At 38.9% G+C, this 16,370-nt stretch overlaps 1 protein-coding gene across 1 annotated transcript; it reads right to left on the minus strand.

Moving 5' to 3' along the window:
* Window positions 1-9,577: 9,577 nt before the first annotated feature.
* Window positions 9,578-14,684, minus strand: PRDM13 (PR/SET domain 13). Its single transcript, XM_075268178.1, has 4 exons — window positions 14,524-14,684; window positions 13,395-13,526; window positions 12,635-12,755; window positions 9,578-11,278 (listed from the first exon to the last, which is right to left on the minus strand). The coding sequence occupies exons 1-4, from the start codon at window positions 14,656-14,658 to the stop codon at window positions 9,792-9,794; spliced, it is 1,875 nt and encodes a 624-aa protein (XP_075124279.1). The 5' UTR covers window positions 14,659-14,684; the 3' UTR covers window positions 9,578-9,791.
* Window positions 14,685-16,370: the final 1,686 nt, after the last annotated feature.

The raw sequence follows: 16,370 nt of genomic DNA on the forward strand, positions 1-16,370 counted from the left end.
CCACCAATATCTCATGTACAGCAATGAAAAATCTAGCATCTTGCTCTAGAGACAGTGCAGTAGGCAATGGGATGAACTATGACACAGTCACCCAGGACTCCATAATAATCCATGGGAAACTCCATTTTACAAAACATTTTTCAAACACATTTCGCATATGGAGAAAAGAGATTCATAATTCCCAGGACATAATTCTGTCTTTTTTAATTAAATTCTCTCAACTATAACATTTCCTTTATTAAATAAAAGTTGTGTGCTCCATACACCTAACACAATACAAGCTCTGTAGGTGTGCTCTCATACCCCAGTATTCTCCATAGGCTTAATACACTAACCCTTGACTTCCCACAACACATATATTTGCCATACCTATTGATTATGTGCTGTAAATGACTGCAATACATACTAATAGTAGTCTTTGTCCATGACTACCTACTTCAAAATCTCTAGTACATTTTGATTTTCCCCCAAGCCAAATATCAGACTATTGGATGTATGTCTTATTTCTTAGTCTTGGAAGCATCCTGTAAATAATTCTACCAATTTCATCTAAACAATCAGGGGCGTAAGTACTGGGGTAGCCAGGGCCCGGGACATTAAAGGGCCCGGCGGGCCCCCAATGTTTTGTTGGTTTTTTTTAGTAGGCCATTACCTGCTGGAGTAACTTTAGCAGGTAGCGGGCCCTATTTACTTATCGATCCTCATTCCTGCTCACGGCCACTGATGCTTCCCCTTCTGTGGAGGCGGCTGTGATCAGGAGCTGGGATCAGTAAGATAGGCCGTGGGCCCCATAAACACCACTATTATTATACCCAGGGGTCTTTTCAGACCCCCAAGTATAATGATAAGAGGACCAGGAGAGGTGAGGGAACATAAGAAACACTGTTACTTACCTCTCCTGGCACCAGAAGGCTTCAGACCTACTTGGTGACATCTCGTGGGCCGGGCTTGTGTCCTTATGCATCTTGATGCACACCCAGCTCAAGTGATGTCTCTTCCATCATTGAAGGTGGTTAACATCAGCAGGGAGTGCTCTGGAGCCCAGGAGAGGAAATTAATAGTGTTTTTTATGTTTGTATCCCCCTGGGTCTCTGATTATTATAATCTGGGGTCTGAAAAGATCCCAGAGTATAATAATTGTTCATGGTTGGCCCACAATGAGGCATAATACTGTGTGTAGGGGCCACTATGGGGGATAATACTGTGCAGGGGCCACTATGGGTTATAATACTGTGTGCAGGGGCCACTATGGGAAATAATACTGTGTGCAGGGGTCACTATGGGGCATAATACCGTGTGCAAGGGCCACTATGGGAAATAATACTGTGTGCAGGCACCACAATGGGACATAATAGTGTGTGTGTAGGGGCCACAATGGGACATAATAGTGTGTGCAGAAATGCGGTTTGTGTGCGCGTGTGCCGTGGGGGCAGGAGGTGGGGGTGCAGTCTTTCAAGGGGGTCCCATGTCAAATGTTCGCCTTGGGGCCTGGCCATTCTTAGCTACGCCACTGTACACAATTCAAATGTATCATGAAAGGAGAAATACACTATTCTCATTTTCAGTATCAATATTATCATTCATTTTATCTTTTTCATTTTGTGTTTTATTCATTGCTTACATGTTTCTACATACTAAACAGAAAACCCCAGGTAAACAGTTCTCATGAAACATTGGAACGGGTTAGAGGAAAAATCATTAATTTATCCAAAGTACTTCACTTCTGGTTTTACTTGTTTTCATCAGCAGGCGGTAGTTATATAAATAACTTAATTGTAGGAATTTTGAAGGACCCTCTTAAAGTACATACGGTAACAGACAATTCTCCATCTTTTTAATAGTCTAAGCATATTTCACTGCATAGAACTGTGTGAATTACACAAGGATCACTGTAAGACATAACTGATTGTAAGGCAATGTTTGCTTCACTTTCTACATTTTCCTAACCATAAATATAGTTTTACAAAGTAATACACTTAGTATATACAATAACAAGCAAACTAAGCCATATTTAGAACAAAATAGCAATGAAAGCTTAAAGGGGTAGTCCATTTTTTTTGCAAATAAATGTTATAGTTTAAATAATGAAAAAATCTACAATTTTTCATTATACTTTCAGACTCTCTGTATCAATAGCTCACAGATTCCTAGATCTTTGCTTACTGTCAGTCATTTTGCTTCCAGTGGATGACCACAGACATGTGATCTGCGGTCCACGGACATGTGATGGACACACAGGTGCACAGCTTGTTACAGTCACAGCACAATAATCAGACATCTGTCTGGTAATAAGCTATGCACCAAGTCTGAATTTATCCTGAGGTGTAAACCGGTACTTTGTTTGGGGGTATAGGGTTTACATTTTAATCTGTTGTGGGGTCTCGTCTAGAGAATGAGAACTCAAGAACTAGGACTATGTTCAAGTATTGCAGCCAACACTTTGCAGATAAGCTGTTGTCACAATAGTTACATATATTATGCAGGTAACCTACAAAACATCCTACAACCTGCATCCTGTATAAAATATGGACCCTGATAGAATATCAATAAAATTTGTCTATTAATTTAAAACTAGGGTTGAGCCAATCTTGACTTTTTAGGATTGATTTTAAAATCCGATTTCCGATCATTTTTCATTGAACCCGATCTCGATCCTAATTCCGATCCCAATGCAAGTCAATGGGATTTTTTTATTAATCGGAGATCGGATTTTAAAAGCAATCCTATTCACCATACAGCATGGAATCTAACAATTGTTAGAATCCACGCTGTGTAGTGAATCACTAAAGTAGCCAGAGGATTTTTTTTTTAATCCTCTGGCCACTTAGTCCCCCCTGGTGTCCACTTACCTCCAGAGATGGCTGGTCCGGTGCCCGGTGCCTTCCTTCTTCTTTGCCTCGCTGCCACTCCACGCTGCTCTTCTCCCTTCGCTGCCCCCTCCCTGCCAGGTTAGGAGAATGTGGGCTGGTTAGGAGAGTGTGGGCGGGTACTGGGAGGGGAGACGTTACACTCTCCTAAGCCACAATCCCCGCCTACCTAGCGCTTTAAACACTAACCTGGGAGGCGGGCAGCGAGGCAAGAAGACTGCAGCATGGAGCGGCAGCGAGGACAAGAAGAAGAAGGGCACTGGAGCAGCCATCTCTAGAGGTAAGTAGCTGCTAGAGATGTTTAGTTTAGCCTCCCATTCGAGTGAATGGAGGCAGCCGGCGCGCAAGGGGTTAAGGCTGTGTGCTGTTTCCATTCATTCCTATGGAACTGCAGCGGAACCTTCACACTGAGTATACAGCGTATACTCAGTGTGAAGGCTAAGCAAAGCATTGTGGGAAAAGATCACCAATCTCGATCCCACATAAAAAGATCGCCGATCGGAATCCGATCTTTTCCGAACACGATCGCTCAACCCTATTTAAAACTCTTTTCCTTTGATATCTGCAAGGATTTGAATCTAAGAAGTAGCATATGTAAAACTGTTACCCTACTGACTGAGCCACAAGGTCTACTAGGTTCAATAGAGGTTTTATTCTTATACCAAGCTTATCATAATCTTATTATCATTAAAAGTACTTAATGAATAAATAGATTAACAAATGTTGTAGAAAAATACAGCCAGTAAATCAAGATAATAGGGCCAAGTACCTAAATAAACCAACATCTTAGTACCTCCTCTGCTAAAGCATCAAAGCCAAGAGAGCCTTGTGCCAGGTAGATATGTCTGAAGGTGCCAACTTTGGAACAGGTGCCACAGGTTGCTAAGCCCTGGTCTACATGAACTCCAAAAATGATAACTAGACTCCTAAGAGCCCATAGCAAATTTTAGACTGTCCCTCTGCTTTTTTTTATCACCCCTTTGTGCTGAACCTAACCATATTAGCTATATTACTATGTTTTTAGCACAGTAATAAATGTGTTTTAACATGCAGCTAAGTACAGTCTACATCAACTATGGCTGCTACCCCAGGGATTGCAGAACATAGTCAACCAGCAGCCAGCTAGCATACTTTACTGTAGTACCAACACCCCCAGCACTACCACTCAACAAATACAGACAAGTCCTTTCTTACTTTTTTTAAGAAATCCTTAGTGAAGTAGTGTAAGATGACCAACTTTGGAAAAAAAAAAAAAAAAAAATTGTTAGCATTGTAACACAAGTTTTTTGTTTTATCTTGGACCACTTTTCTCAGAATTTCTTAAAATATGTACATAAATCATATACATGATACATATATGATATATGGTATGTAAGTAGATTGATGTATATGCCATTTTAATATGTAAGCCCTAATAAGGGTCACTGTATTATGGCAAGGTTTTACAGTTAATATATATGTGTTTATTATTTTTTTTGTCAAGGCTAAAATATTGATGACCTACTGTATCCTCAGACTAAGTCTCCACTATCAGATTCCAATTCCAGTCACCCCTACCGATCAGCTGTTCTCAGCAGTTGATACACAAAGAATGGAATAGGAAGCGCCCCTCTCTGTCTAGTGGCTGAACTAAGTCACTGCAGCTAAGCATGCTTTCATGTGAATGGGAGGTGATCTGCAGTAATCAGGTCTGACCACTACATATAGAACAGGGCTGTCTGCTTCCTGCCTTATTCTCTGTTTTATTTTTAGCTTCCAAAAGAACGATAATTTGAATATTTTTATGATGGATTCCCTGAAATGTCAGATTATATTTTCTTAGTCATAGCAGCTCCCATTGAAACAAAAAACAATCCTGAAATGTGTCACTGTGATAGGTCTAGTTAAAGGGAATCTGTCAATAGGAAAAATTACATTAATCTAATCTCTGTACCTTCTAGGACTTCTGATACTGCTTCCAAATATTCCAAAATATGTTATTTTTATACTGCTGCCACCTAGCTCCATCCCACCCCCACCCCCCACAAATTGAATGGAAACTCTCTCCTTGGGTTCTGCGCATGCCTGCTGATGTCATCATCCACCCAGAAGATGGTAAAGTGGTGAATCTATAGATACCATATTTGGATACAGTATCAAAAGCCCTCCAAGGTAATGTGAATAGATTAATGCTCTTTTCCTGGTGACAGACTCCAAATCCAGCGGCAGGATCACATGACCAGATACGCAGTGATCACTGGATAACCAAGATAACCAATGGGCAATAACAAGTTGCATTGATGTCTTTACAATGTTACAAAGGTTACATCAATGTAAATATTACATTATCGTTTATTCTATGTCACTATCTGGAGTGTCACAAATGATCTATTTCATTTATTGCAGCCCTATTCAGATGTTGTGCTACCAGATCAAGGTGAATGAGAGCTCTGTTAGTGTGTATCTAGGACCGATATATATCACAAAATATTCCAAATGTTTCCATTCATGGTCATTCAATAATAATCACTAGAAAGAGCTCACTGTACATAAACTTATACAGCCACCAGAGGAACCAATAATAAATTCACATGTGGTTAGCTCCTCTAGTGGTAGGAGCAGGCAGCCGGGATTTTACCATCTACTATGAATTTGTAAAGGGATCTCTGCATCAGATAAATGGAGTTCCCTACTCATAGTTCATTTTCTGGGAATATTTACTCACAAATATTTCATTCTGAGCATCTGCGAGAATATTTGCTTCTTTCAGACATTGATGTTGAACAAGAGGGACTGGCTCACAATCTCCATTCTAGTTCACCCAAAAGGTGTTCATTGAGACTGGTCAAATAATTCCACACCAAACTCACCCAACCATGCCTTAATAGATTCTGTTCTTGTGTACTACATTCATACAGGAACAAAAATGGGCCTTCCCCGAAAATGTTTTGGTATGCTTAGTGTCAGGGTCTGGGGTTGCTAGGTGGGGTGGCATACACACAAAAGTCTAGTTTCTTTAATCCAAAACAAAGGTAGAGTTTATTTTTACTCAAAAAGGTAGTGCAGCAACAAAAGGAAACAATACAAAAATAAATACCTGCCCGGCTAGGCTCTAAGTAAACATAGAATCCTGGCATTCTCTAAGCCCAGGGTACTGCCATATAGAGAAATATGATTTGTCACTCCTTACAACACAAGTCCAATGGTGGTGTTCTTTACACTGCTATTTTCAATGCATGGCATTTCGCCTGGTGATGTAAGGCTTGCACATAGATGCTTGAATGCTTGAATAAACTTGATAGTCTTCAGTAGTTGATACCTTTTTAATGGCTAACTAATATTGATGACAGATTGCAACGTTTCGGACCTCTAGGGTCCTTTCTCAAGTAAATTCTATCCCTATGTGTCCTTTGTGTACTGTATATAAATATGCATCCTTCAGAAATGGCTTAAATTTACTTGAGAAAGGACCCTAGAGGTCCGAAACGTTGTAATCTGTCATCATTATTAGTTAGCCATTAAAAAGGTATCAACTACTGAAGACTATCAAGTTTTTTGTTTTTTTATATTTCCTACCCACTGGCTAACACGGTACGAGAACAAACATTTTTCTTATACTTGAATAAGGAAACACATGTCATGAAGCTCCTGGCACACAATTTTTGTGCTGAAGTTAATGCAATAAGAGATTTGGCTATTTTGTGCCTGGGTTGATATGGTTCCTAAATGCCCATATTTTGTAATAACACCATTCATAGTTGATAGTGGAAGTCATTTCCCAAGCTGACTTGTAGTTGCAGTGGTGGCTTCCTATTATAGTGCCGCACTGGGATTCATGAGGTCTTGAGAAAAGTCAGTTCTATCTCAAATGTTTGGAAGGCATGGCAGGGTTGTGGAGTCAGTGTCAGAGCTATTTTTGGGTGGAAAAAAAAATACCGGCTCCAAATTCAGCATCAAAGAAAATCATGAATTATTTTCTATTATATTATACAATTATTGGTATTATATAATTACTTAGATGTATAACTTTTTTGCATATTTACTTTCTTAGACATTCAATAATTGACTTTTTTTTGTGAATTGGAGTTTTGCAACTTCTGCCCAACCATGGCGGTCAGTCATTTATGAGGGTGTCAGAGCCAAAGTTGGAGTCAGGTTGTGTTATAACAGGGAGTCAGAGTCAGTGGTTTGGTTTACTGACTCCAAAACCCTGAGGGTGGGTTCACACTTTGACCATGGGGTTCAGTCAGTGACCTCAGTGATCAGTGAAGAGGGCTGCTTACTAGCGACCACTAGTTGCTCTCAAGGTCATGGGGAATACAGGACATCAAGTAACAAGGCCCCGACACGAGCCTGAACAGGCACTGGTGGTGAACAACAGAGTGCTAGGGACAGATGAGTATGCATATTTTTTTATGTTACATCTTCTCCAGCCTCTACACAAGTTACTCCAATTGTTGGACAACCCCTTTTATTTTTTTATATATATATATTAGTGGGAAAGTTGAGTGGCTTATAAGGAAAGGGGCTATGGCTTGATATGCTTTAAAGTGCCTAAATATTTGTGTAAAAATGTTGCTACATTTCGTATCCAATATCAGCCACTGCGATACACTTGGCACATCTCTAGACTGCCTAGATCTGCCCCTCTGTGCTCCTCTGTGTCCATAGCTAATGTATTCCCCCAGATTCTTATTAACTCCTCCTACTCATTCACCAATAAACAGTCACTGATATACAGTACATGCCTATTGGCATGGGCCACCATAGGTAAGGGTCAGGAGGAGGTATGAACATGACAGATCTACTTTATTGATATTTATATAACATGGCACCAACGTATAGTTGTGGTGATGTATGAATAATACTTGGTTCATACAAGCATTTTTGTCCATATATATCTTACTCTGATTTATATCACATTGCAAATTATTAATATATTTTTGCAACTTGTTTTTGCATATTTTCTAGTGTTCATAGTTCCTATGAGAAAAAACTTACCAACATGGTTTAAACTGATACACCCTTACATGAATTTACATCCAATGGAACCCATAAACTTATTAGTCTCTTTATATTTTGTTCTTTTGTTTAGTTCTTTTTGTTTATTTTTTTCTTTTTTTAAACAATATATGAAAAAAGAACCATAAAGACAAATCCCAGAGTCTTCTATGGCAATACATAATGTAATATCATCTATTATGATCATTCAAGAACCATCAGTTATTACAATCATGGTGTATCAGATGTGACCCACAATGTGTAGTGAGCTGCTATGTACTGACCATATTCATGGAGGACTATGAGGAGTATGTGCATGCCTGTATTGTACTCAATGGGTCAGAGAAAGAAATGTCTCCAACTATTCTGCTATACCTGACTATACCTTACTTCCATATTTCTATAAATCATTTGTTTATGGGACATCTGGTAATGTGACACTATCAAACAATGATACAAAAACCTTATTATCCTAGAAAATCTATAATAAATTCAATAAATGTATTGTCTGATTATTGATAGAATTAAACAGTAGCTATGTATTATCATCAATGTATTGTGTGTGATGTTCCTATATGTCCTTAAATCCATTTGTATAGATACAGAAATGTTCTTCTATTCAATGTGAAGAAGGCTCCATCTTTACAGTTTCAATCAAATCTGAAAATTTTCGATTTTATCTACAAACTGTATTTTTATACAAATATTATTTAATGTATTTAAATAGATGGATTCTAAGCAGGACCGTAAAATATCTGTTCTACCGATCCGGTAAAATCTTCTGTATAATGATCAGATGTCTTGTCAGATTTTACAATGTTCGTGTGGAAACAAATAACGCAACACAACATGTTTTACAGCATCAATACTATTTCGTTTCCAAGGGACAAACCGGAGCTTGTCAATAAGTTTATTAAAAAAAAATCGCATAACAAACTGAACCAAGACCAATAACGGTATCCACTGTACATCATTGCTTATATAAAAAAAAATCTACATAACTCTTATGATATCTAAGAGTATTTTTACAACAATTTAGTATATGAATATGGATTCATTTAATTTCGTTTCAATTTGACATAATCGGACCAAAAATTGTTTAACCATTCAAGATTTTCCATTATTTTTGTTAAGAAATTGGAAATTAAAAGGGAACCTACACCGAGCAGAGAGAGCTGCACTGTATATATACTGCACTGTGTATAAACTCCACTATGTATATACTGCGCTGTGTATATACTCCACTATGTATATACTGTGCTGTGTATATACTCCAATATGTATATACTGCGCTGTGTATATACTCCAATATGTATATACTGCGCTGTGTATATACAGTACTCCACTATGTATATACTGCGCTGTGTATATACTACACTGTATGTACTTGGCTTGTTTAAGTGTTACCTTATGTTTAGAAGAATAGAAAGGCACGAAATGTAGTGAAATATAGAATATTGGGAAGGAGGAAATGCCCAGATCCATTCCTCGTATCAAAAGTAAGAACTTGAGGCTACCAGTCATGTCCTGCAAGAGATGGGCACTAACTGTATATACTCCGCTGTGCATATACTCCACTATGTATATACTGCACTGTATATGTACTCCACTGTATATATACTCCACGATGTATATACTCCATTGGATATATAATCCGCTGTATATATACTCCACTGTGTATATACTCCACTTTATATAGACTGCACTGTGTATATAATTCAGTCATCAATTCTAAGTGAACGTGCAGCTTTATTTCTCACAGACTCTCTATACAGCCTCATACACACACTTCATCCTTTACGGAGTGCCTGCTTGGCAATGGCTAACACAAGTCCATATGTGATGGAAAGTTCCAAGAAAGTGAGAAGCACATAAATAGATATACCCTATGAAATCCTGTATACATATATACATCTGCATATATTTCTAGATAATTCTTAGCTCTCAGTGCTCCTTGCTGCCCCCTGTGTCCTGGTCACTTTGTTCATCAGTGAAGCACACGTCCACATCACTGTCATTGTCCTCACTCTTGGCTTCTGGGGCTTGGTAGGAAGGGTCACTATGAACCTCTTCCTTACTGCTGAGGCTCTGGCCAGGATGTCTTGACTTTACATGTCTCTCAAGGTCCCTTCTTCTGACCAGCACCTTGCCACAATGCTCACATCTGTATGGTGTGTTACCCTCTGCATGCAGACGAATGTGTTTATTTAAGTTACTAGGATCCCCAAAGGGTCTGAGACACACCTTACACTTGAGTGGCTTGTAGCCTGTATGAGTCCTCATATGGATCTTCAGGCCATATTTCCTAGAGTAGAGCTTTCCACAGTATAGGCACAGATGGCCTTTCTTGGGCTTTCCCCCAGCTGAGCTTGTGGCCCCAGATAAAGTCTCCAGCCGTCCAGTCCTGCTCTTCTCTGCTGCTATCTCAGAGAGCTGGTGGTTGTGCATAGCTATCTCACGGTCTATGCTAGTAGTAATGGATCCCAGTTCTGGGGTCATAGCTGGTCCAGCATTGAAGTAAGACATAGACTCTGGATATTTAATAAGGTTGCTGAAGTGGAACTTGAAGGGATAATATGGTGTGCTGTACAGGAGCTCTCCATTGTACACAGTGAAAGGCATGACTGGGATGTTACATTCCGCTGAGTAGGACTTGATGCCTTCAAACTGGGGGATGGAGAACCTCTCTGTAAAGTGCAGTCCTGCCTGGGGGATCTGGTTGTAGCGGCTGCTGGAAGAGAGACCACTATGGAGACCCCTCTCCACATGCTTGAATGCTGAGGTCTCCTCTAGGTGGGATAGAATTGGGAAGCCCCTCAGACCTGTGCTACAAGACAGGACACTGTTTGGGCCATCACTTGGTATCAAGCACTTGGAATGGTGGTTAGTGACCAGACTTTCATTCCCTGAGCGGCTTGGCTTGATGCTTCCCATAAGCTTACTAAACCCTAGGCTGCTGGACTTGGCATCCTCCCGGGCTGTATCGCTGAGAGGTAACTTTGACAGTCCAGTGGGTTTGAAGGCTGACCTCAAGCCTGGATAAAAAGTCATCCCATTCCCCCCACAAGTATTTCCCACCAGGCCTACAAACTGGCCATGGCTTCTTGCAGAGCTGACACTCATGTCCAATGCTCTGTCCTGCTCCTCCTTCCCCAGAGCCTTTTTAATCACCCCCAGTTTGTTCATGGCTGGAGACAAGGAGGACTCCCTCTTAATGGTCTGCTGATGGTTTCCTCTTAGGGTTGGGGTGGGATTGGTCACTCCATCAGTGGCTTTGGGAGACAGGTTGAAAATGTCAGCGCTTCTGATGTGTTCATTGCCGATAAATCCTCTGCCATTATTCAGGGTACAATGGAAATGGATGTGAGCCTTTAAGGTGTTTGGAAACTTGAAGGTTCTCCAACAATACCAGCAGATATAGCGTTCTTCACCTGAGAAAAGAAAGATCAGTCATTCAGTGACAACCTCTGCTTTATTCTATTCCTGCTAACGGAAATATACTGGTACAAGGAATGCGACCTAGAAGACCGTTCACACTCTCTAATCCTGCTGAACTTTGCTGTCCCTCTTCTATTAACCCCCTGCTCCCAGCACACAGCTGCTGTAATGGGATGACTGGGATCTGGCCCATCTGTTGACATTAGAAGAATAGGTAGCGTATGTTAGCTAGTTGTGCTCTCATTCCAGTAACAATGGCTTCATGTAATAATGTCCCCCCACCAACAATACAGTGCCAGAGTCCCATCTATCTGTCATCCAGAGCATCTGTGTACAGTACAAGCTAGCCAGTATGTGTCTGCTTATCTATCTCATCCACCGGATTATCTAGCCATTTGTTCATATTTTAGATATAATATTATTTTTATATAGTTATTTAGAATTGATTTAGTTATCGATTGAATAATCTCAAATATTTCGTATATTATTTATATTTTATAGATTGTTATTTTTGCGTATTTATTGGCTATTTGTTAGATTTATCTATTTATTTATATAATCTATCGATCTATTTATTTATCTGTCTATCTATCTCCTATCTATCTATCTATCTATCTATTTATCTATCGATCTATTTATCTATCTATCTAACCATCTATCTATCCTATCTATCTATCTATCTATCTATCTCTATATGCTTATTCGTTTCTGGTGAAATACACGGATTAGGCAGAGGCCACACTGATAGTTGTAATCCTATTATAAAATCTGCTGGTGTAGCCGGATAAAGAGAAGCTTCCATGGAAAGCGCTTGTATCAATCCAAATGGTTAACATGTTAGATTCCCATTCACAAAGATTATGCTGATAATAATAACATATATTATAGTATGGCAGGATTTGTAGAATAGGCAGCCGCAAAGGTACCAAAGCGGCAATAATGTCACAGTCATGAATTTAGAATTGTCGGAGCCTTGTCAGTGCAATAGACTAATGAATTATTAATAATCGAATTAACATAATTAAAGTCAATCAATAAATAAATAAATAATCGCTATCGCTACATTACTTCAGCTTGCGATACTTTCCTTTCCTACATAGGGTCACGTTTTAGAGGTTGTTTCCAATTTATAGCGATGTTATGCTACACAAGGTGAGAATTTATGTACTATATTATATATGATCATCACAATGATTTGATGTATAATATTGATATTGTAAAATATAAGTGAATAAAATACAGATCCTGCGTATCGCACATCCATTAAGCAGGGTACAACACACTAATGTCATGAGACCGATCTACAAATAGCTAAGAACATAAATAATAGTAGTAATACCGATTCTTACCTTTCTCATCGTGTGTTGGGGTAGCTGTGACAGCGATATCAAAGCACTGGGCCAGGGAGTTAGAGTACCAGGCGGTGAGCTCCTCTCCTGCCTGCACCTCCCGTATGGTCCGGTAATAGATCTAGAGAGAGAAGCTCACCTGTTACTCATCTGCTAGGAGGGATGGGAGCAACAAGTACGGCACAAAGTACTCTATGTAATAAAATATAATACCACAGTGTACACTACAAAGTACTCTACAACATATAATGTAATACCACTAACAACATAGAGTACACTAAAGCGTAAAATACACTACGACATGAGGTAAGCCAAAGCATACACAACATGAACGACACTAGATCATAAAATACACTACCATATAAATTATACTACATCATAAACACATTACCACATAAAATACTCTACCGTACATCATAAAATAGCCTACATCATAAAGTTCACTACAACATAAAGTACACAGTAATGTACAGTACACAATAACATAAAGTACATTACAGCATAAAGTACACAATAACAAAAAGTACACAATAACATAAAATACACAATAATGAACAGTATACAATAACATAAAGTACATTACAGCATAAAGTATACAACATAAAGTACACAATAACACAAAATACACAATAACAAAATTACAAAATAACCTAAAATACACAATAACAAATGACACAATAACATACAGTACACTGAGTTATCCGCTAATTATATCATAATCTAAATCAGAGAAACCCCCCAAGTGCCCCCATACTTGTACCTGTCCTCCTGGTAGATCTGAGAAGGCTTCCAAGTTCTGCTCTTGACTATTTCTTGCCGCTCGTATTAACCCTATCCATTCCGAGGCTGGACCTCCTGATTCATCCACAAGTTCTCCTCGAACAAATCTCACCTGTAATATAAATGTGTATTTTATTAATAATGATGATGATGATATTATTAATTATTATTATTAATTATTATTATTATTAATTATTATTATTATTATTATTATTATTATTATTATTATTATTATTATTATTATTAATAATAATAATAATAGTAATAATAATAATAATCAAGCAATGGAGAAATATTAATCGATAAAACAGATGAATGAGATGGAATATATTTGGTGTGAAGTTCCTAGTTCGAGCCTAGATGAATTGGGAATTAATGCTCCTCTTCTCCCCATAGGGACTAATATAGTAAAATACCATATCAATGTGTCTGAATGGTCATGCAATAAAAGTCATCAGGACAATGCAAACTAATGTGAAAAGCCAATGGAGCCAGATGATGAGGAATAAATTTGGAGAGTCTGGCAGAGCGTTTAAATACAATTAAAAGACATTAAAATCAAAGCGATATGTGTGACAAAAGCTATTGATCTGCGGCTTTTGTACATTATGCCAATTATTTACCAGTAACTTTTAGCTATTTTTACTTTTAATCTATCTTATGTATTTTTCCCCTGCTTAAAATAGCCTTAAACTATGTATCCCTAATTTATAAAGTTATGTTTTATTGATGAAATAAATAATTTCTTAATTAGTATTAAAGTGTTTGTCATATTAAGGCATACATTAATGCAAAGAAATGGATTGATTTAATAAGCCTAACATTGTTATGTCTGTGTAATATATATATATATATATATATATATATATATATATATATATATAATATAACATATAGTAATAATATATATATATATGATAATTATAGAGTAGATCAGGTTATCATATCATGTAAACATGTAAAATGCCAATTATAAATTATTTTATTATAGCCTAATTATTAATTACTTAATTAATTAATTAAAGCAGTAGAATGAGTGTGTAATGTTGTTTGGAATATAAGAAGTTGCCAAGCATGCAGTGCAGGGTGCTACTTGGGCTAGTACCTACCTTCTTCTTGGGGCCAGGCTCCCTGCGGTCTGCCAGGTACTTGCCCAGCTTGAAGCTTCCCAGTACCGGTCCCAGTCTCAGGCCGGCCGGGATGCCAGTGTCTGCGCTGATGGCCGGAGCCCGGCTGGAGTGCATGGTGACAGTGTCAGGGCTGGAGTGACAGAGGAGGCACAGCCGGGCAGCTCCTCACTCTGGCTATCTCCGCCCGCACAGTGACGCAGTGTGTGCACGCCGGCTTTTCTATGGGCTCGGGAGGGCTCCCCCTTGGCAGGCTGATGCTCTAGGGCGCAGAGTTTGGTGAGAGAGTTAGCTGCTCTAGCAGCTGCACAGCTCCATCCAAGGGGGTCACATGGACACTTTCCCTAACCCTCCTGCATAATCAACCCCCATGAATGAGCAGCAGACAATGGTCCAGGCGACCTTCCCATTCCTAAAAATCCAATTTGTCAAGGGCAGAGAAAAGCCCCTGGTGAATGAGAGGTCTGGAGGGACCATTAATCCTCAGCATGGAGCTTTGTCCCCTGGACACTTACGATATTTTAAGTGACAAATCCACTGTATAATTTCTCCATAAATTCTACCTCCCTGTATTGTCCAGCGACAAACCAGCCCTGCAGAAGAAGGGACTGTTTCAAGTCTACTTGGCCGACTCCTTTCAGCTTTAATAGACTTCAAAGATCTTTCATTCTCTTCCTTTGGCTTTATGGCAAAGGACTGTTTAACAAAGGGACCAGGAATGTTTAAGGACTTGTTAACTCCTATTGATTCCTGGCGTGTGCCAAACAAAACTTGGGCAGGTACTTGATGGGGAAACACCAGAAATACCTACAAGTTTTCCTAAATAACCATCATTTCATATGCTTCACTGACCTGAGCATTGAGGCAAGGTTACTTCTTAGGAATGGGGAGCTTATGGCAAGACGTAGCTTCACCCAAGACACTTGGAAGTAGAACATCATGCTGCAAATTACACAAATGTGAACAGACACTAATTCTACATATTTCTTACCTACCAGAAGAACCGTGAATATCACTAAAGCCATCTGAAACAAAAGCCATTTTCTCCAAATACAATTACCTATTCAATATAACAACTATATATCACTTTGCTCAATGTGAATTTGCCTACACGCGGAATATGGAAGGATATATGTGGTTGGAGTAACAATGTAGATCATCACCTTATAGATAGGAGTTCAGGGTTTTTATATCCTCCTTCAAGGCAGGAAGATTGACATCTCCTCACCTCCTCCATATTCCCTTTCGTAAGTCGTACAAAACTACATTTCATGACCAATTCTACAAGTGCATTATTGGTCTTCTTATATGTGTAGCATATAGTATGAAGATAGATGATAGATAGATAGATAGATAGATAGATAGATAGATAGATAGATAGATAGATAGATAAAGTTTGTAACGCATAAGCCGAATGTAAGAAAGAACAGGTAATATATGTTTGTACTACATGAATCCATAATAATATACATTTTTGACATCCATTTGATGTTGTCTGATGGATCTCTATGGGAGCTGCCATGTAACATTCTCCTCTTGCTTTCACCATGGGCACCAGAATACTCAGTTGACCTCTTTGATCACCAGTGTGAATGGTGCACAGAGGGCAATAAAGTGAAGCAGTGAACATGTCCTGGTAACCTCTGCCCCAGCCATTCTGAAGATGCCCCAGCTGAGGTAAAGGTGTCCTACTGCTTCATCTTGGGACAGTCTTCATCCAGGACTTAATGAGTCAAAAGGCGTGAACGACACGCGAGCCATTCTGTGAATAGGGCCATGTAAAGCCTGGCTGTGAGGAAAGTTATTTATTAATATAGCCAATTGTGGCT

This window comes from Leptodactylus fuscus, chromosome 3 (genome assembly GCF_031893055.1).
Source record: "Leptodactylus fuscus isolate aLepFus1 chromosome 3, aLepFus1.hap2, whole genome shotgun sequence".
In the NCBI taxonomy this organism is placed as follows: Eukaryota; Metazoa; Chordata; class Amphibia; order Anura; family Leptodactylidae; genus Leptodactylus; species Leptodactylus fuscus.

Coding starts and splice junctions, on each gene's coding strand:
- PRDM13 (XM_075268178.1), bottom strand. CDS start 14,658: ATGCACTCCAGCCGGGCTCCGGCCATCAGCGCAGACACTGGCATCCCG. Junction 12,756..13,394: donor CAGATCTACCAGGAGGACAG/GTACAAGTATGG, acceptor TTCTCTCTCTAG/ATCTATTACCGGACCATACG. Junction 11,279..12,634: donor CCCAACACACGATGAGAAAG/GTAAGAATCGGT, acceptor TTCTTTTCTCAG/GTGAAGAACGCTATATCTGC.